This window comes from Ylistrum balloti, unplaced genomic scaffold (genome assembly GCF_031769215.1).
Source record: "Ylistrum balloti isolate Yb309-2 unplaced genomic scaffold, AGI_CSIRO_Ybal_v1 Utg370912, whole genome shotgun sequence".
Lineage (NCBI taxonomy): Eukaryota > Metazoa > Mollusca > Bivalvia > Pectinida > Pectinidae > Ylistrum > Ylistrum balloti.
The window spans coordinates 300007-321564 of NW_026782517.1; the positions used below are offsets into that span (position 1 = coordinate 300007).

The window sequence follows — 21558 nt, forward strand, 5'->3', positions numbered from 1 at the left end:
ATAAAAAGTGAATGGTATCTGAATTTTCGACCAGTCATGATAAAAAATGCAAATCACTGATTAGGAGTTATAAATTTAAGAACTGTTTTAATTTGTATTAATGAAGATCAGAAAGGATGACAGTTTTTAACATTGCTATGAGTGGCATTTCATGATATTAAGACAACATGTATAGACAAAGCCCCTTCATTTGGACATTATACCACAGGTTCCTGCGATATCAATGGGGAAAAATTGTGGTTTATAGTCAGAATAAACAGCAATGGAGATTCCCTTTGAGAGACAACATAGTTATTTCCTATTATTGACAGATTGTAAAGGTGTAACATAATCAACATGAAATGAAAGAGTAAATGATGAGATGCCGGATAAACAGGCTATGTGTAGGGATTGGGCTCCAGGGACGGTGGCTTCGTGTCTTTCTAGCCTCCACAGTGTCAACAGACCTTAAGGCCACCAGGACCACAGTCAATAAGCAATGTGACTGGCATGTAAAACTGGTACAGTATGTTGACCTGTGCTTCGAGTTTGGTTTAACCTGTCACTGATTCAAATCTTGTTTAAGCGAACTGTGAGGTGAGTTTGGTTTAAGCTGTGATGTGAGTTTGGTTTAAGCTGTGATGTGAGTTTGGTTTAACCTGTCACTGATTCAAATCTGGTTTAAGCTGACTGTGATGTGAGTTTGGTTTAAGCTGTGATGTGAGTTTGGTTTAAGCTGTGATGTAGTTTGGTTTAAGCTGTGGTGTGAATTTGGTTTAAGCTGTGATGTGAATTTGGTTTAAGCTGTGATGTGAGTTTGGTTTAAGCTGTGATGTGAGTTTGGTTTAAGCTGTGAGGTGAAGCTGTGAGGTGAGTTTGATTTAAGCTGTGAGGTGAAGCTGTGATGTGAGTTTGGTTTAAGCTGTGATGTTAGTTTGGTTTAAGCTGTGATGTGAGTTTGGTTTAAGCTGTGATGTGAGTTTGGTTTCAGCTGTGATGTGAGTTTGGTTTAAGCTGTGAGGTGAAGCTGTGAGGTGAGTTTGGTTTAAGCTGTGATGTGAGTTTGGTTTAGGCTGTGATGTGAGTTTGGTTAAAGCTGTGATGTGAGTTTGGTTTAAGCTGTGACGTGAATTTGGTTTAAGCTGTGAGGTGAATTTGGTTTAAGCTGTGATGTGAGTTTGGTTTAAGCTGTGATGTGAGTTTGGTTTAAGGTGTGAGGTGAGTTTGGTTTAAGCTGTTATGTGAGTTTGGTTTCAGCTGTGATGTGAGTTTGGTTTGAGCTGTGAGTTGAGTTTGGTTTAAGCTGTGATGTGAGTTTGGTTTAAGCTGTGATGTGAGTTTGGTTTAAGCTGTGATGTGAGTTTGGTTTAAGCTGTGGGGTGAAGCTGTGATGTGAGTTTGGTTTAAGCTGTGAGGTGAAGCTGTGATGTGAGTTTGGTTTAAGCTGTGAGGTGAAGCTGTGATGTGAGTTTGGTTTAAGCTGTGATGTGAGTTTGGTTTAACCTGTCACTGATTCAAATCTGGGTTAAGCTGACTGTAAGGTGAGTTTGGTTTCAGCTGTGATGTGAGTTTGGTTTCAGCTGTGATGTGAGTTTGGTTTAAGCTGTGATGTGAGTTTGGTTTCAGCTGTGATGTGAGTTTGGTTTAAGCTGTGATGTGAGTTTGGTTTAAGCAGTGACGTGAATTTGATTTAAGCTGTGATGTGAGTTTGGTTTAAGCTGTGATGTGAGTTTGGTTTAAGGTGTGAGGTGAGTTTGGTTTAAGCTGTTATGTGAGTTTGGTTTCAGCTGTGATGTGAGTTTGGTTTAAGCTGTGATATGAGTTTGGTTTAAGCTGTCTCTGATGTGAGTTTGGTTTAAGCTGTGATGTGAGTTTGGTTTAAGCTGTGATGTGAGTTTGGTTTAAGCTGTGATATGAGTTTGGTTTAAGCTGTCTCTGATGTGAGTTTGGTTTAAGCTGTGATGTGAGTTTGGTTTAAGCTGTGATGTGAGTTTGGTTTAAGCTGTGATATGAGTTTGGTTTAAGCTGTCTCTGATGTGAATTTGGTTTAAGCTGTGATGTGAGTTTGGTTTAAGCTGTGATGTGAGTTTGGTTTAAGCTGTGATATGAGTTTGGTTTAAGCTGTCTCTGATGTGAATTTGGTTTAAGCTGTGAGGTGAGTTTGGTTTAAGCTGTCTCTGATGTGAATTTGGTTTCAGCTGTGATTTGAATTTGGTTTAAGCTGTGATGTGAATTTGGTTTACTGTCTCTGATGTGAATTTTGTTTAAGATGTCAGTGATGTGAGTTAAGCTGTCTGTGTTGCGAGTTTTGTTTACTGTCTTTGATGTAAGTTTAGTTTAAGCTGTCTTTGATTGGTGTGTGATTTGATGATATCAGTTTGATAAACGTTTTGAAGTGTCCCCTCTTTGTCAGTTTTATACTTTTTTAACACAATATGTGTGTACCTAGTAATTCCTACAAATACCATAGCAACAGACAGTTCTCGGACAATTGAAGAGTGTCAGGTTCCATATCTTGTGGTAGAATCATCAAATGGTGTACTAGATGATTAATTCTTATTGCACAATGGAATTCAAAATTTGGTTTTTTACGCACAGTAACATTGTCAGTGACATACAGGATTGGCTTTTTAGAGATAACGATACTGTTTGCAGCTTTCTGAATCATACACACCAGTCTACATCATTCATGACTGGTTTTGATTGGATAAGCAGGCACCAATACTCGCTGCTTTGACTGTGTTTTGTTATGTGATGGGTATACATGAAATATCTTGTTAAACATAGACTTGTTTTATGATAACTCTGTTGAGGAATCCTTGTAGTATCCTGTTAATGTATATGCTTGCTGTACTTCTGCCCAGTGGCAGATTGTTATACAGTATAACCAGTGTGTGGGATTTAATTAATATTATATACATTTGCTTTATTAGCTTCTGATGCACACCGTGTAAAGCGCAGTGAAAGTCAAGGCCATAGTTCTATATATATATCTCAGTGATACAAAGATCTGACCACTTCTGAGGTCTTAGGTCTTCTACAGTTTTACAGGTGATGGTAGTCGAGGGAGGTTGGCCATGGATCTGGTACATCTGCCTGAGATTGTGAGCAGGTGGTGACATAGTATATTATTCAGGTCTATACTAGTAAACTGGACTGGTCATTGATTATCTGAGGCTTGACCAGCAGTCACTACTCTACTGTAGAGAAGAACTTGTACTGTCTTGACAGGTGTAAAAACCTCAACATGGAGCTTGTACACACTGGCATCATGTCGGAAATTTAATTCTGTGACACATGTTCACTTCTCACAACAATTATAATGGATTCATTTATCATGTTTTTGGTGGGATTTACTGTGACAGATTGTGGCAGTTTTTATCAATGTTTGTGTCTGGAAAAGAAAATGATGAAAGCTGTAACCTGTCTGTGATATGAAGGTATCTTGTAAAACTTGTCCTTTGAACTTTCCCTCACCTCATATATGTCTCAAAACTTAGCACTAAGATCTCTGTGTTGTTAAGCACTATGTTCTCAACATTTATGTGAGCGGGCTGTGTTCACATTCCTTGTGAATGTGTCAAACCTCTTTTTTCAGTCTTTTCATGTATCGGGAAAATAAAAGATACAATCAGTATAATGCTTATTAAATTTCAGAAATCATGATTAATTTTGTCTCCAATTTTTGTTTCAGGGATAATTCTTGGTCAATAACATAATTAATGTTTTCTGAGAATTTTAAGCTTTTCTACATATATCTACATATATAGTATATTCTAAGAAATTCAAGATCTTCATTGTTAGCATAGTCTATAAATCTTGTCCTAGAATGGTCCCTGTGTTCACAGTATTTAGCATTATCTCTATGGCAATAGAAGGTAAAAAAGTAATCCAGCTCATACAGTCGGATATTCTGTATTTTATATACTGTAAAATCACATGTTTTTGTGATGCTTAATTTTTATGCTTTTTATACAAAAAATAGCTATTTTGCGGACACTTGATTTTATAGATAAATATTTCTCAATTAATCTGCTTATACTAATTTCAGCAATTCGCAAACATATGGATTTGACGAAGAGTACCAACAAAATGAACAAATATATGAACCCCACAAAAATTAATGATTTCACAGTATGGTCAAAAAGTCATATTCTAAAAATTGAAAAGGATATGTATAGTTGATAATTTAAAACCAATTGATTATTAACTTGATGGTGAAAGCAAAAATATACTAGGAAAGGGATTCTCAACAATTTCTTAGCCAAATTTTTTGGCAGTAATTTCAGTTTTAATTTTGGAAATAGAATAAGCTTTATCCAGGTGTTCCCATGGTGAAAGCAAATTTTACTAGATGTGTTTGTTAGTTGGAATCTTGGCACGAAAATTAAATTTCGCTTCTTGTAGATGTGTAGTTTACCTACACATGCAATACTGTACATTTTCGCACTGTTCCTGTATCATATGATTGATGAGAAATGTATGTTTCACATCTACCATCACTCTCGACAGGATAATATATGTTAGTCTCTTCAACAGACTTTAAATAACTCCAGCAGTCCTGTTAAATTGCTAAGGATACATAATATAATCTGCATTAAATGTTTTAACTAAACTGGTTTGCTGATATATTTGATTTATACATGGACTTAATTTTTAGAATTGTATGAAACTGTTCTGTACAGTTTATTGGAAGTTCTTGCTAAATACAACTGAAAGTCTGCTAATACACATTAAAATTAATCTGTTGTGTTAATATAGCCCAGCACCTTCCATAACACAGCTGACACATGTGAACTTTGAAAAAAGGCAGAGTGCAACATTATAAAGATAATATGTTGACTGCTTTATAAGTAAACATGTTTTAACTTTTTAAAAGGGCCTGCTAGATCTGGAATAAGTTGTACATGGAAACCAAAGGTGATTTACAAACTTAATCATCTTCTGATCTATCAAAAGAATTAATGAGGATATATACTGGTGACCAATGTCTTGACATTTGATCTGACAGACTACCAGTGACCTTTCATAGGAGACCTCAGAATTCAGAAATGTATGTCAGAGAGAAATCATCTCGATAATGATGATGATGATGATGATGATAATATGGTGATGATGATGATGTTACTTGCCTCTGACCTTGACCTTTCTGTTACAGGGATCAGGAGACTCCAATATAAGTCAGCCTTCCTCCGACATTTCTCTAGACGAGGAACGAGAAGCCCTGCGGCGGGAGACGGTGCGGCAGGCATTGGATCAGCTGCAAAAGGCACGGGTAAGTCATCCCATGTATCATTTAGTACCAATCTCTTTACCTCTTTGTGCATTTTAGTATCTATTAGTATCGTTCATCTTACCCCAGTACCATTCAGTACCTTTCGGTATCCTTCCATCTTATCTCTGTACCATTCACTACCTATCTGTATCCTTCCATCTTACCTCTGTACCATTCACTACCTATCTGTATCCTTCCATCTTACCTCTGTACCATTCACTACCTATCTGTATCCTTCCATCTTACCTCTGTACCATTCACTACCTATCAGTATCCTTCCATCTTACCCCAGTACCATTCACTACCTATCTGTATCCTTCCATCTTATCTCTGTACCATTCACTACCTATCTGTATCCCCCATCTTACCTCTGTACCATTCAGTACCTATCGGTATCCTTCCATCTTACCCCAGCACCATTCAGTACCTTTCGGTATCCTTCCATCTTATCTCTGTACCATTCACTACCTATCTGTATCCTTCCATCTTACCCCAGTACCATTCAGTACCTTTCGGTATCCTTCCATCTTACCCCAGTACCATTCACTACCTATCAGTATCCTTCTATCTTACCTCTGTACCTTTCAGTACCTATCGATATCCTTCCATCTTACCTGTGTACCATTCAGTACCAATCTGTATCCTTCCATCTTACCCCAGTACCATTCACTACCTATCTGTATCCTTCCATCTTATCTCTGTACCATTCAGTACCTATCGTTATCCTTCCATCTTACCTGTGTACCATTTAGTACCTATCTGTATCCTTCCATCTTACCCCAGTACCATTCAGTACCTATCAGTATCCTTCCATCTTACCTCTGTACCATTCAGTACCTCTCTGTATCCTTCATCTTACCCCAGTACCATTCAGTACCCATCGGTATCCTTTCATCTTACCTCTGTACCATTCAGTACCTATCGGTATCCTTCATCTTACCTCTGTACCATTCAGTACCTATCTGTATCCTTCCATCTTACCTCCCTTTGCACATTCAGTATTTGTGTTACTGGCAATGATGTAGTATAATTTTATCTTAATAGACAAGTGGTCAGAAAACAAGAATTCAACTTAAAAGAAGGGTATGTTTTTGTATATATAGAGGACAAACTCCCTGGGTCAGACCTCACCAGACAACAGCTAGCATTCATTTCCATGGCTTTTACTACATTAAATTTTATGTAAATTTGTAAGACCATATTGTCATGGCTACAGGTAATCATTGGCATATGATATTTGATTAACATCTTTGTTAGTTTTCCATTTGGCGTGGTGCCAAAAACCATAAGAAGCAGACATGTTGGCTTCATGTCCTCTTTGCTACTTAGTGACTCTGCTGTGGGAATATAGTTCCCCAGCTTTCAAGATTTTTACCTACAATTACTGTCACCAGTCAATACCCACATTCTCTCATTGGTGAGACAGGCAAAGGTCTGGCTTGGGCAGATACTGACAGTTTCTGTACAGTGTTGAGATCTAGGTATTCTGAAAATTTGATGTGAAAGTCATATATTCTCATATTCATAATGGCTTTAAGTCTGTTTCATTTCCCAGAATTCCATGAAAATTTCTGACAGGGTCTATTTTATGTCTGAATTATTTGGAGAATTGCAATAGGCTCTGTTTCTTTCTCTAAATTCTCTGGAGAATTCCAACAGGCTCTTGTTTCTTTCTCTAAATTCTCTGAAGAATTCCAACAGGCTCTGTTTCTTTCTCTCTAAATTCTCTGGAGAACTCTGACAGGCTCTGTTTCTTTCTGTAAATTCTCTGGAGAATTCTGACAGGCTCTTGTTTCTTTCTCTCTAAATTCTCTGGAGAATTCTGACAGGCTCTGTTTCTTTCTCTAAATTCTCTGGAGAACTCTGACAGGCTCTGTTTCTTTCTCTAAATTCTCTGGAGAATTCCAACAGGCTCTTGTTTCTTTCTCTAAATTCTCTGGAGAATTCCGACAGGCTCTGTTTCTTTCAATGTTTCTATGTTTGTGGAAATAATTGGCTACTTTCTTGCAGTATTATAAATACCATATACTCTTCTGAAGCATACTGGCCTCAATTACTGGTCAGTTTGAGATAACCCACTGATAAGTGAAAAAATGAAATAGTTGTTTCAGAAAATACAAGAGCAATAAAGGCAAACCTAATGCTCAAAATATATTGATTTGACTTATCTTAGCAAATCTAGAGCTGTGAAATGATAAAAATGTTCTTGACTTTGTTTAATTCATATTTGAATGTTTTTACTAACCATTGGTTAACCATAACTACACTTGCAACAACTGGGGCCTGATCTATACTACCACTGTATTTATTGTAATAGGACTACTCCATATAACAGACTTCATGTTTTCCACAAATGTAACACATATAGCCATGTCACTATTTTTCCTGCCACTGACGCTGTCATTTTAGCTGTATCCAGCAGTGACAGAAAACGCCTGTATTTATATACTTGCATTAATTCTACAGAATTATTTTCTGGTTTACTTTGATATTTCATTTAAAGACATGAGCAACTGTTTGAATAAGCTGTTTGATTTGTTGTAACAAACAGGTTTAGTAAGGGAAATTCAATTTTTTTTTTTTTATATCCACTGAAGCATAGAAATTTCTTTCCCTGCGGAGTAATTGTTGTTATGTGTGTCATCAGGCACGATTCAGCGTAACATCAGATAGCCATGAAACAAACATTGAAAAGACCTAACAAACTGGTGATAGTCTGAATTTTCATTAAGTGTTGCAGGAGAAGTGTCTTAAGATGTAAGCAACATTTTGGCTTTGGACAGAAAGACAAAAGTGGCGAGACTTTGGCATGTCAGAAAGACAAGAGTCAGTAAGACAAAAGTGGCTCGCGAGAGATTCGCAATGTTTGTCTTTCTTCACCCTTGCCAAAGTACAGCTTATGTTTTAAGACACCGGCCATGTATTCTCTCTATATACTGCTATATATATGAATGTTGATTCTAGCTCTGTATAAAGATATATATATATAATATGTAGATGATACCATCACTCTCTAGTATTCTTCTTGCTCTATAAATAGTCCAAACCAGTGGCCTTTGCAGTTCGTACCAATGTGGCTTACGAGGGTTCACAGGACATGGAGTGCCCAGCCCATGGGCATGCAGTGTCTTTCGGTGTCAAAGATTTTCTCCACATAAAAGAGGTAAGTCATTATTAGATGACTAGTAATAACAATGTAGGACATTTTGAAGTAATTTTTCTTTACGAAATGTATGCATATGATAATGTTTGAGACAAAATGAAAGATTTATAAGTGGAGATCTCAACATTCAAGTCTCTGATACAAGGCAAAATTTGTAATTTTTGAGGTATTTAGTTTTGGGCTGTTTTGTAAGATGGAATAAATTAATACGTAGCTAGAGGAAACAACAGTCTGGTGAAAAAACTAATGATAGAGATGGGAAATTGTTTAAAATCCAACATTGATTATTGGTTGAAATTGGATAGCCTCTTTGATGTACTTAATCCCTTACATAATTGGCTGACCTTTGTTCAACATTCATAAAGTGAATGCATTCTCCGTTGCAATAGTATTTCCATTTGTTGTAACATCAATGCCTTACCTTGAATTTGCATTTTAAGAATGAATTTTGTTGGCAAATGGCATGTGTATTATGTACATTAAAAAATTTGGTTTTTGCTGAAACGCAAGAAAATATTGAGGTACCAATGATTGATTATGAAACATTACAAACGATTATCGTCTCATCATTAGTTTGTGATCACTGTAATTTATGAAAAAGCTCTATTCCTGTTAGAGGGCTGTGACCTTCTGTTTGTCTGGAAATAATTTTATTGTTTTGTTTTGACAGGTATTTTACCTGTTTGAAATGGTTTATTTTGTATCATCTTGATGATGTTAATAATGTTGTTTATGTAGAAATTCAACAATGAGTGGTGGATAGGAAGACAGGTGTTGGAAGGCTGTGATGTGGGTTTTATACCCAGCCCTGCCAAGCTGGAAAACCTCAAGGTCCAGCCCAGTAGTAGTGGAGGTCGGCCCACCAAGGTCTACTCCAAGTAAGTAGTGCTCCATCATTTATACAGCATGTCTTGTGTTTTTCTCCCAGTAAATCAGTTTATATAAATAAAACCTTGTATAAAACTAGAAAAGTGTTAAGATATAATCCAGAATCTTTTTGAATGACTTTGTTATCCACCTCTGTAGCATGTTGGAAAATGGTGTTTGAATTTGGAGTTTTGGCAGGTACATCTATATAGATAAAAGATTCCTAGTGTGACCTTATCATGCTTCTACTTTCCCACTTATCTGTGACCATGCATCCCATAAATACTATTAATTACAATTGCTGACCTACCACCACCCCCATCTCCACCCTGTCTGTCTACCTGTGCACCCACCACCACCCAACTCCACCCTGTCTGTTCACCTATGAACCCACCACTACCCAACTCCACCCTGTCTGTCTACCTGTGCACCCACCAGTACCCAAGACCACCCTGTCTGTCCACCTATGAACCCACCACTACCCAACTTCACCCTGTCTGTCTACCCATGAACCCAACACTACCCAACTCCACCCTGTCTGTCCACCCATGAACCCACCACTACCCAACTCCACCCTGTCTGTTCACCCATGAACCCACCACTACCCAACTTCACCCTGTCTGTCCACCCATGAGCCCACCACTACCCAACTTCACCCTGTCTGTCTACCCATGAACCCAACACTACCCAACTCCACCCTGTCTGTCCACCCATGAACCCACCACTACCCAACTCCTCCCTGTCTGTCTACCCATGAACCCAACACTACCCAACTCCACCCTGTCTGTCCACCCATGAACCCACCACTACCCAACTCCACCCTGTCTGTTCACCCATGAACCCACCACTACCCAACTTCACCCTGTCTGTCCACCCATGAACCCACCACTACCCAACTTCACCCTGTCTGTCCACCCATGAACCCACCAGTACCCAACTCCAACCTGTCTGTCCACCCATGAACCCACCACTACCCAACTCCACCCTGTCTGTCCACCCATGAACCCACCACTACCCAACTCCAACCTGTCTGTCCACCCATGAACCCAACACTACCCAACTTCACCCTGTCTGTCCACCCATGAACCCACCACTACCCAACTCCAACCTGTCTGTCTACCCATGAACCCACCAGTACCCAACTCCAACCTGTCTGTCTACCCATGAACCCACCAGTACCCAACTCCAACCTGTCTGTCCACCCATGAACCCACCAGTACCCAACTCCAACCTGTCTGTCCACCCATGAACCCACCAGTACCCAACTCCACCCTGTCTGTTCACCCATGAACCCACCACTACCCAACTCCAACCTGTCTGTCCACCCATGAACCCACCAGTACCCAACTCCAACCTGTCTGTCCACCCATGAACCCACCAGTACCCAACTCCAACCTGTCTGTCCACCCATGAACCCACCACTACCCAACTCCAACCTGTCTGTCCACCCATGAACCCACCACTACCCAACTCCAACCTGTCTGTCCACCCATGAACCCACCACTACCCAACTCCAACCTGTCTGTCCACTCATGAACCCACCAGTACCCAACTCCAACCTGTCTGTCCACCCATGAACCCACCACTCTCTTTACTTGTGTGTTTGTCTCTGGTGTAGTCCTCTCTGACGCCTGTCCTCTGTGACCTCAGTTGTTTCTTAGACGTTAAACCTGAGGCAAACCAGATACAATCTGTTATTTGTTACATTGAGTGAGCCCTTTGCTGCCTGAGACTGGATGGTTTATGTTTAATATAACAGAAAAAAAATAGCAGATTCCACTGCAAATGTTTTGTTGTATATCTCGAACTAGATTAGTGTTCTATCAATCAAAATGTCTCTGGGATGAATTTGGCTGTTCTAAAATGAAGCTGCTGGCAAGGTTTTGGGGAATTTTCAGGAGAATCATTGCTGCATATTCTTAAACTGTTTATCATCATTTGCAAGTTCATACAAATTTCAAATGTCTATAAATACCAGTGTTGATTCTTATATTGTCATTTCCTTAAGGTAGGATATCTCATTGTCAATTGACATAAGACTGGAATTTTTGTAACCAATCAGGCCCTTTGAACTCTTCTTGTATTCATGATGTCTTGAGACAAATAAGTGCACCCATATCCTTTATAACATCTTTATATATCATGGTAAATGTGTCTTCTTTCCTTTGTGACATTATGAAATATTTTTGTGCATTGACTTGCCAGTTAGGCATATATAGTCATATATAGGAATTGGTTGATGGAAAGTTTCTGTAATAGAAAAAATGTATTAGTCATAGTATAATGATGATAATCTTCATGTTTTTATGTTTTTCAAGCATATTCATTTATGAAAACAACAAAATACGTTGAAATAAACTGGATTATGCCAGGTTGTTTACACTGACAACAAAATACTCTGAAATTGGCTGGATTATGCCAGGTTGTTTACACTGACAACAAAATACTCTGAAATTGGCTGGATTATGTCAGGTTGTTCACACTGACAACAAAATACTCTGAAATTGGCTGGATTATGTCAGGTTGTTCACACTGACAACAAAATACTCTGAAATTGGCTGGATTATGTCAGGTTGTTCACACTGACAACAAAATACTCTGAAATTGGCTGGATTATACTCTGAAATTGGCTGGATTATGCCAGGTTGTTTACACTGACAACAAAATACTCTGAAATTGGCTGGATTATACTCTGAAATTGGCTGGATTATGGCAGGTTGTTTACACTGACAACAAAATACTCTGAAATGGGCTGGATTATGCCAGGTTGTTCACACTGACTACAAAATACTTTGAAATTGACTGGATTATGCCAGGTTGTTCACACTGACAACAAAATACTCTGAAATTGGCTGGATTATGTCAGGTTGTTTACACTGATAACAAAATTTATGAAAAGTTATGAAAAGAAAAATAAATTACTTGTGAGTGACACAGTGAATACATGAACATTCATACGTCCTGTCAAGTTATGAGCGATTGCACTGTATTTCAAAGCAGATATCATAACAGAAATTTGAATGCAGTACAGAAACAAAGAGTTAAAAATAAATCTCACTGTTCTTAAGTTTAGTCTTCTTTTTGTCATGTAATAATCAGATTATTAATAAGATAAATAAGCATCTCTTCATTTGCATCACGAAAAGATTTTTTTTATACAAAAAAGGAGATATTTTTAGTTTGGAGTACATGCCTTGAGTGAAAGATTGTGTTTTAGGTATATCTAAGATAATCTGTCCTTACATGACCCTTGCTGTCACAGGAAAGCTAAATTCTAGCAAAATAGTTATTAATCTCACACATCAGTTTCACTAGGGAGATGATATTTCTGAGATTATCTTGATGTATGTCAGTATACAACTGTGTCAGTGTTTCAGTAAGGCGTCATATATGTAGTCGTAAAACTTTTACCCTTCTAAAACGGGATGGACATATTCCATAACGGTAAGAGGTCACCATAAAAAATCCTGGGTTTATGTCAAATTAACCTGCAAATTTCACAATATGGAAATCTCATATGCTGGCATAAGGCTATTATTATTGATGAATACATATACTAAAACTTCCAAAGTAGTAGGACTTGATCGTCACTGTAGCCGCTTTTAGCCTGGCAAGTGCTAAGTGGTTATAAGTTGATGCCTTATATAGGCGAGCTGTAGAATGCGGTGTGGGGAGGTGTCAGTACAAGCTATTTGTGGCCAATTACTCGGCTGTTTGCGTCACTGCCAGTTGACGGGGACACAAAGGAAATTAAGTTTCTATATCATGCCCAATAAAGGCTAAGCAATGGGGGTGGACATGAAGTCAGGCTGTGGGAGTCAGCAATCTCCTGTGTACTACAGCTGTTACGTAATGTTGTGTTGGACCAGTCCAGGGCCACAGCAATCTCCTGTGTACTACAGCTGTTACGTAATGTTGTGTTGGACCAGTCCAGGGCCACAGCAATCTCCTGTGTACTACAGCTGTTACGTAATGTTGTGTTGGACCAGTCCAGGGCCACAGCAATCTCCTGTGTACTACAGCTGTTGCGTAATGTTGTGTTGGACCAGTCCAGGGCCACAGCAATCTCCTGTGTACTACAGCTGTTACGTAATGTTGTGTTGGACCAGTCCAGGGCCACAGCAATCTCCTGTGTACTACAGCTGTTACGTAATGTTGTTTTAGACCAGTCCAGGGCCACAGCAATCTCCTGTGTACTACAGCTGTTACGTAATGTTGTGTTGGACCAGTCCAGGGCCACAGCAATCTCCTGTGTACTACAGCTGTTACGTAATGTTGAGTTGGACCAGTCTAGGGCCACAGCAATCTCCTGTGTACTACAGCTGTTACGTAATGTTGTTTTAGACCAGTCCAGGGCCACAGCAATCTCCTGTGTACTACAGCTGTTACGTAATGTTGTGTTGGACCAGTCCAGGGCCACAGCAATCTCCTGTGTACTACAGCTGTTACGTAATGTTGAGTTGGACCAGTCCAGGGCCACAGCAATCTCCTGTGTACTACAGCTGTTACGTAATGTTGTAATGGACCAGTCCTAAGGTCTACCTGTCTTAGTACTTTAGGTCCAGAATCAGCAATCTTTTATGTACAACAGCTATCGCATAATGTTATGTTGAACCAGTCCTCGATGCCAGTCAATATTTACTGTAGGACCAGAGTTTCCAATCTCACAATCCTACTTTAGTACCTCTTTTGTAGAGTTGGGGTCACTCTTTACCTCCTTTAAATAAGGGTGATTCTCTAAAAGTCCAACGATTCTTCTCATATTCTGCTGCATTAAAGATTTACCTAGATCCAACTCTCAAAGGTTTCCAATTTTAAGCAACAGTTGTTCAAAGAAAGATATCAGCTGGGCTCAGTAATAGTGATGAGTTTTGGGTGTGAATTCTAAGATGGCGAGTTATGTTCTAGTACCTGGAACATTTCCAACAATCTCACCAAGCTTCTGAGTTGTGTTGGAACTTTGCCATTTTCCATTTCAATAGTGCAATGACATTTGATTTTTTTTTTTTTTTTTGAATTATAAGGCTTTAAACAGTTTTTTACATGGTTGCCAAGTTGTTCACTATTCAGTCATAGAAAAAAATAGGAGATGAAGAAAGGGAAGCTTGTAGTAATTTTCACTTTGTCACAGACTTTGATTTTATATCTGTAGAAGGAGTTACACTTTTTGTTCAACTGTTAGAATGTCCTTGTGTTCAAAATTAGTAACACAACACAATGATATCATTAAAGTGAAAATTTACTCGTTTTAGTTCAGTGGAAAATTTACTCGTTTTAGTTCAGTGGAAAATTTACTCGTTTTAGTTCAGTGAAAATTTACTCGTTTTAGTTCAGTGTAGTTTTCACTATAGAGAAAGAGATGTGGATTGTCAGATAATTATTCTTTCGATGTTTTATTCAACTCGCATATATTATCAGAAATTTCAACATTTTACTTGACTCCTTGCATACAAACCATATTTTTAACTGTGTCCATTGTGTATTAAGTGAAGACTTTATTTTACAGTAAAACACCCTCATCTTCCAATATAGAGAGCCTGTTGGGAACAGGCGGGACAGGTACAAACCCTTCGTCTAATTCTCGTGGTTCCACACCTCCCACACCAGGTAAGGTCAAAGTCACACTTTGTAGCAGTTAACTTATTCAAAACCTATGAAATGTAGTCCAGAAATATCTAATTGGAGATATACTAACCAAATATGAAAGCTTTGGCTTTGTAAGAAGACATTCTACCACTAGGCTAAAGGGAAGATTCCCAAAGCGAAAGCTTGTAAACAAAGTTAAATCACACCTGCTAAATATAAGTATATATTAATAATGTACCAATACGCACAAGGTGGGGGTACTTTGTTATACTTATAGAATAGAACAAGTCCTGGTGTAAATACACACAAGATGGGGTACTTTGTTATACTTATAGAATAGAACAAATCCTGGTGTAAATACACACAAGGTGGGGGTACTTTGTTATACTTATAGAATAGAACAAGTCCTGGTGTAAATACACACAAGATGGGGGTACTTTGTTATACTTATAGAATAGAACAAATCCTGGTGTAAATACACACAAGATGGGGGTACTTTGTTATACTTATAGAATAGAACAAGTACACACTGGTATTTTGTAGAATACACTGGTGTAAATACACAGATGGGGGTACTTTGTTATACTTATAGAATAGAACAAAGTAAATACACTCCTTGTGTAAATACACACAAGGTGGCGTATTTTGTTATACTTATAGAATAGAACAAGTCCTGGTGTAAATACACACAAGATGGCGTATTTTGTTATACTTATAGAATAGAACAAATCCTGGTGTAAATACACACAAGATGGCGTATTTTGTTATACTTATAGAATAGAACAAGTCCTGGTGTAAATACACACAAGATGGGGGTACTTTGTTATACTTATAGAATAGAACAAATCCTGGTGTAAATACACACAAGATGGCGTATTTTGTTATACTTATAGAATAGAACAAATCCTGGTGTAAATACACACAAGATGGCGTATTTTGTTATACTTATAGAATAGAACAAATCCTGGTGTAAATACACACAAGATGGCGTATTTTGTTATACTTATAGAATAGAACAAGTCCTGGTGTAAATACACACAAGATGGCGTATTTTGTTATACTTATAGAATAGAACAAGTCCTGGTGTAAATACACACAAGATGGGGGTACTTTGTTATACTTATAGAATAGAACAAATCCTGGTGTAAATACACACAAGGTGGGGGTACTTTGTTATACTTATAGAATAGAACAAGTCCTGGTGTAAATACACACAAGATGGCGTATTTTGTTATACTTATAGAATAGAACAAATCCTGGTGTAAATACACACAAGATGGCGTATTTTGTTATACTTATAGAATAGAACAAGTCCTGGTGTAAATACACACAAGATGGGGGTACTTTGTTATACTTATAGAATAGAACAAGTCCTGGTGTAAATACACACAAGGTGGGGTACTTTGTTATACTTATAGAATAGAACAAATCCTGGTGTAAATACACACAAGATGGGGGTACTTTGTTATACTTATAGAATAGAACAAATCCTGGTGTAAATACACACAAGATGGGGGTACTTTGTTATACTTATAGAATAGAACAAATCCTGGTGTAAATACACACAAGGTGGGGGTACTTTGTTATACTTATAGAATAGAACAAGTCCTGGTGTAAATACACACAAGTTGGGGGTACTTTGTTATACTTATAGAATAGAACAAGTCCTGGTGTAAATACACACAAGATGACGTACTTTGTTATACTTATAGAATAGAACAAGTCCTGGTGTAAATACACACAAGATGGGGGTACTTTGTTATACTTATAGAATAGAACAAGTCCTGGTGTAAATACACACAAGATGGCGTATTTTGTTATACTTATAGAATAGAACAAATCCTGGTGTAAATACACACAAGGTGGCGTACTTTGTTATACTTATAGAATAAAACCTTTTTCTAATCTTTTCATTTTTTATCTCATACTAGTTTTTGGTACGGAAATTTGAGAAACTGTTTTTAAGCGGATATATGTTTTTTTTTTTCTTTTTGCATGAGGGTTTCTTCACTATGTTACAGATGTGGAAAATGGTATTGAGAGTACAATGGGTGAGGACAGCGACAGCGTTGGCAACTCCAAGATGGGCAAGAGTAGCGTCACACCTCCCTCGAAGGAAAAGAAAAAACCTTTCTTTAAGAAGGTGGGTTGATTAGGTTGACTGACTGTATACCATTATCATAGATGAAAGAGCAGTAAGTCAGGTTTTCCAGATTAATGTTACCTTGCCATTTTGTATTGTACTGGAAGGAGTGATAAAAACGCCTTTCCACCACTGGGGTTCAAACTGGTGACCATCAGTCACCAGCCAGACACTCTACTGCTTGATTAAAGAAAAACTCCCACTTGTGAAGTCTAGAAATGACTTTGATAGCCCAGGTCTGATATCTAAAGTACCATCTCACATTCTTGTAGCTTCTACCCTTGTACTAGTTTGTGCCACCAAATATGTGATAGTAAGGAGTAATGAAAAACACCAGTAAAGATTTGGTCTTTAGTTGAACACTTCCCTGCTGGACTAAAGGGAAATTCCCACTTGCTTAGTCTAGAAAGGAAACCTCTCATCTTCTACAGTAAGATTGGAAGTGAATGAGATTAAGGCAGGTTTTTTACGGGGTTGATGTTTGTGTTCAAGTTACTCATATCCTCCTGTCTGTTTACACCCCTTACCAAATCAGAGTCATTTCTTTGAACTTCTCAACAGATTTGGTTCATATTAACCCTATACAGTATCATAACGTTATGTTCTCTACCAGATCAGATTCTGATTTACATAGGTTCATATCTTAATGGTTATTCTAGTTTTTTTTAGATTCGTAAGATTTTCTGATTTGTTTTAGAATTTGTGGTTGTAGAGAGACAAATTTGGTAGGTATTGTATAATTCATGAAAATCTTTGAGTTTCAAAAGGACTATTGTGCTTTAGCACTGAGTTGATGCTACTTCTGATATTTCAGCAAGTATCCTGAATTAAGTAAACATTAGAATTTGTCTAAAGTTCTTTAAGATTCTGACATTTTTTTTGCGTCCTTACACAGTAATGAGATACAGCTTGAAACGGTTTTCAAAAGACTCCATGTTAAAGTCTCCATGTTAATAGGTTATGTACAAAGATTATAAAAATAACTAATATTCTGATATTCTGTTCTGTTGTGCTGTTACTGTTTTTCGGTTGTGCCGTTACTGTTTACCATGAGGAGGAGGTCTAAAACTGTTGGAGAGATTGATCTGGTTCTTATACACTGTACAGTTGCTATATGGATAGGCAGATTAAAAAAAATGACTACCATATTTTCCGGGTTATCAGCTGCAGCTTTTTTCCTCGGCAGTCAGGCTAGCGGCTTATATATCCCTGCAGCTTATATGTGGACGAAAAAAATTGACACAATGAAAAATTAATGAAGAGTGTCACCTGGACATGCTTCTGGCCATTTTGTCGAGGCATATTACTATTGACCTGTGTGACCTTTCACCCTGATAGTTTTGGTTGCTGTCAAATCTGTCCATCTCTTGCTTGTGACTGAAACAGATTGTCTAAAACCATCATTTGCAATAACAATCTCCTGGATTTAATTAATCATACTTTTTAATATGAATCACAATATCTTCTTAACTTTCATGGTTGCTTACGAAGCCATAGTGGAAATTTACATTAGCCTGTTGCATCCTGGGATAGATAGGTCATCGGTTCAAATTCTAGAATGACTGCCTTGCTTGTTTATTTAAGAATGGCTTTGCGTAATTTACCAGAAATGATATCGGACTATGAAATTTTGTCAGCATGCAAGGGCCTTCTCCATTATGTATCAGTACAGACACAGATGGAGATATTCTTCAGTAAACAGTACGTAATGTCAGGCCCTATATCTGTGTGTAGACAATCTTTGAAGGCTCCCAAGCCAAACAAGTTCGATAATTGCTATTTTACGTTTTTCAAACACATCAATGTTTTACTGACGATCTTGATAAATTGCCTTCTGTTGTCTGTTATATCAACGAATTTGGTCCGCATAATGGTTACCACATCAGAAGTGAGGTTGTGGCTTATATCCTGGTGTGTCTTCTACGGCTTATACTCAGGTGTAATTTATAGTCCGGAAAATAGGATAAATATGAATTGCCACTTAAACTGTTGACCTGTACAGGGAGTTTGATAAATGTGTGTGATGATGTACTGCCTGAAGTTCCAGAAATGCACCACATTGTATCAGAAATGGAATGTTGTCCTGTGTGGATTTGTTATTTTGTGTCGTAATGTAGATTTTTGGGTGATGCTACAGTAAAGTAGGTCCATTATAAAATAGCATAGGTCCATCACCGACCTGATCAGAGGTCAGCCTTTTGTTGTACAGTGTAATTACTGCTGTTTAGGTCAAATTTTACTTATAACTACCACTAAATCAAAGGTTATGCTTTCCTTCAAATAGTTTGCCTTCTTAGCAATTTTCTTCTTTCCCCTCCCTGAGACTGTGTACAAAGTATACCAGATAGTGACATACTTCGTTACTATGGTAATACTTACTACTACCACCTCACATACTGGCTCAGTTTGTTTTTATGGTCATCATTACACACTGGCATTTAATATGCTACCTTTTATACCCAACAACATTATTGTGTTAGTCCAGATCAATGAATCAGCCAGTCCATGTTCTAATCTCAGGAGAGATAGGATGGATGTTGATGTTGCTGTTGATGATCCATGATAGTAAAATGTTCCCGCTCTGTACCAGTACAGCCCAAGGGAGATAATTTGTGTGTATGTCAGAGTATAATCAACTGTGTTCTGGGACATTCTGCTGTGGTCCATCTATAATAAGTGCATTGATATTCAAATGTTGAAAAGACGCCATAAATTAAGAATAATGCAGCTTGGATTGTCCTCTAGAGGTCACAGCAAGACAAAATTTTGTATATTCTCTCATTAGTGAAATATGCTGTCCTTGTATCAGGGGAAATTTTGTGTCCATTGTTATCCATTTTGTATGCAAAGTAATGAAATGTGTTTACTTGTACTCTGTGAACTCTTGTATGGGTAGGCGGTTGATAATTGCCAAGAGCTTTCCTATTCTGATTAGTCATATGACTACAGTGGTACCACACATCATATCCTACCCTTTGAATGTTGCATGGAGGACACTAACTAAGACACACAAGTCAATTGCACCTTTCAATACAAATTTATTGTTAGAATTGCATCATGCAAGTGTTTCAACCTTTTAGGACTTGGCAATGATGACAAAGGCCGAGATTTTCAAACTTTGGAGGTGACTGAGAAAAACCAACTCCATTACAACAAATGTAAAAATCTAGATTGGATATTCCTCTAGCTCCTTCAGTAAATATCGTAATTTTTTGTGTCTGATAATTTCAAAAACAGGCTTAATATGTGTATAATCAAAATTGTGCCACTGTTTGAATGATTTGCCAGGTTGCAGTAAATCTCGGGAACAAAAAACGCCGCCAAATTCTAAACATTATTTGTTTATTTTAGTCTGAGAGTATCCCGCCCTATGAAGTAGTGCCTTCCATGAGACCCGTGGTGTTGATAGGGCCCTCACTAAAAGGTTATGAAGTAACAGACATGATGCAGAAAGCCCTGTTTGACTTCCTCAAGCACCGGTTTGAAGGAAGGTAAGTCCTGTCAGAATTAGACATATCAAACATCAAATGGCTATTTACCTTTAGTATAGGATTGTGTGGCAGACTTTCAATTTTCTGGAAGATATTTCAGGTTGTTGTATAGGATCAACATTTGTATTTCTCAAGTATTTTGTATATCAAATCTTATTTTTTGTATCTTAAAAAACAGATACAAACAGAAGCTCGCTAAAATGAAAAAATTATGCAGAATTTCATTGGAAATGCATACTCATGTAAGATCTTGTATGCAAATGTTCTATGTGTATTTCATCATGATTGGTAAATTATAATTTAGATTAATGTAATTAAGTGATGAAGTAGGTGATAACAATTTCTTTTAAATTTTTTTCAGGATTATAATCACACAGGTAGCAGCAGATATATCTCTAGCTAAGCGCCATCCCTATAACAAGCCTGGTAACCGGATGCTTTCACCAAAAACCCCTGGGATAGGTCAGTATACATAAAAAGTACTTATATACTTATAGAAATGTAGCCAAATTTAGAATTTGACATCCTTCATGCCAAGGAATGTTTTGTGAAAGAAGATGTGGTCTTACAACCAAAGAGGAATTTATGAATTGTTTGCTACAGCCTTAAATAGTTTAGATTTTTTTTAGGTCATCTGACCCAAAGGGTCAAGATGACCTATAGCCATCGTGCTTCATCCGTCGCCGTCCGCCGTGCGTAAACTTTTCATTCAAACAACTTCTTCTCAAATACTAGAAGGTCTAGGGGGCTAATACTTGGCACAGAGGATACTGGCATGGAGCTCTACCAAGTTTGTTCAAATGAATGACCTTGACCCACTTTAAAGGTCACAGGGGTCAAATATGTTAAAATCTTTAAACAACTTCTTCTCATTAACCAAAAGGCTCAGAGTGTAGATATTGGGCCTGTGACATGCTGGGATGAAGTGCTACTAAGTTTGTTCAAGTGAATGACCTTGACCCACGTTCAAGGTCACAGGGGCCAAATATGTTAAAATATTTAAACAACTTCTCCTCAATAACCAAAAGGCTCAGATTGCTGATATTGTGCCTGT

The 21558-nt window shown here is 37.8% G+C and overlaps 1 protein-coding gene across 2 annotated transcripts in view; it reads left to right on the forward strand.

The window, feature by feature from the left end:
- The window catches only part of LOC132559437 (voltage-dependent L-type calcium channel subunit beta-1-like), a 91966-nt gene that overhangs the window by 60333 nt on the left and 10075 nt on the right, over nt 1–21558 (forward strand). For both annotated transcript variants that reach the window (XM_060224052.1, XM_060224055.1), the window contains 7 exons: nt 5138–5254; nt 8295–8417; nt 9156–9295; nt 14791–14891; nt 16892–17013; nt 20365–20504; nt 20866–20966. In XM_060224052.1, the coding sequence (XP_060080035.1) occupies nt 5138–5254; nt 8295–8417; nt 9156–9295; nt 14791–14891; nt 16892–17013; nt 20365–20504; nt 20866–20966 (844 nt within the window). The remainder of the gene's footprint in view (nt 1–5137; nt 5255–8294; nt 8418–9155; nt 9296–14790; nt 14892–16891; nt 17014–20364; nt 20505–20865; nt 20967–21558) is intronic.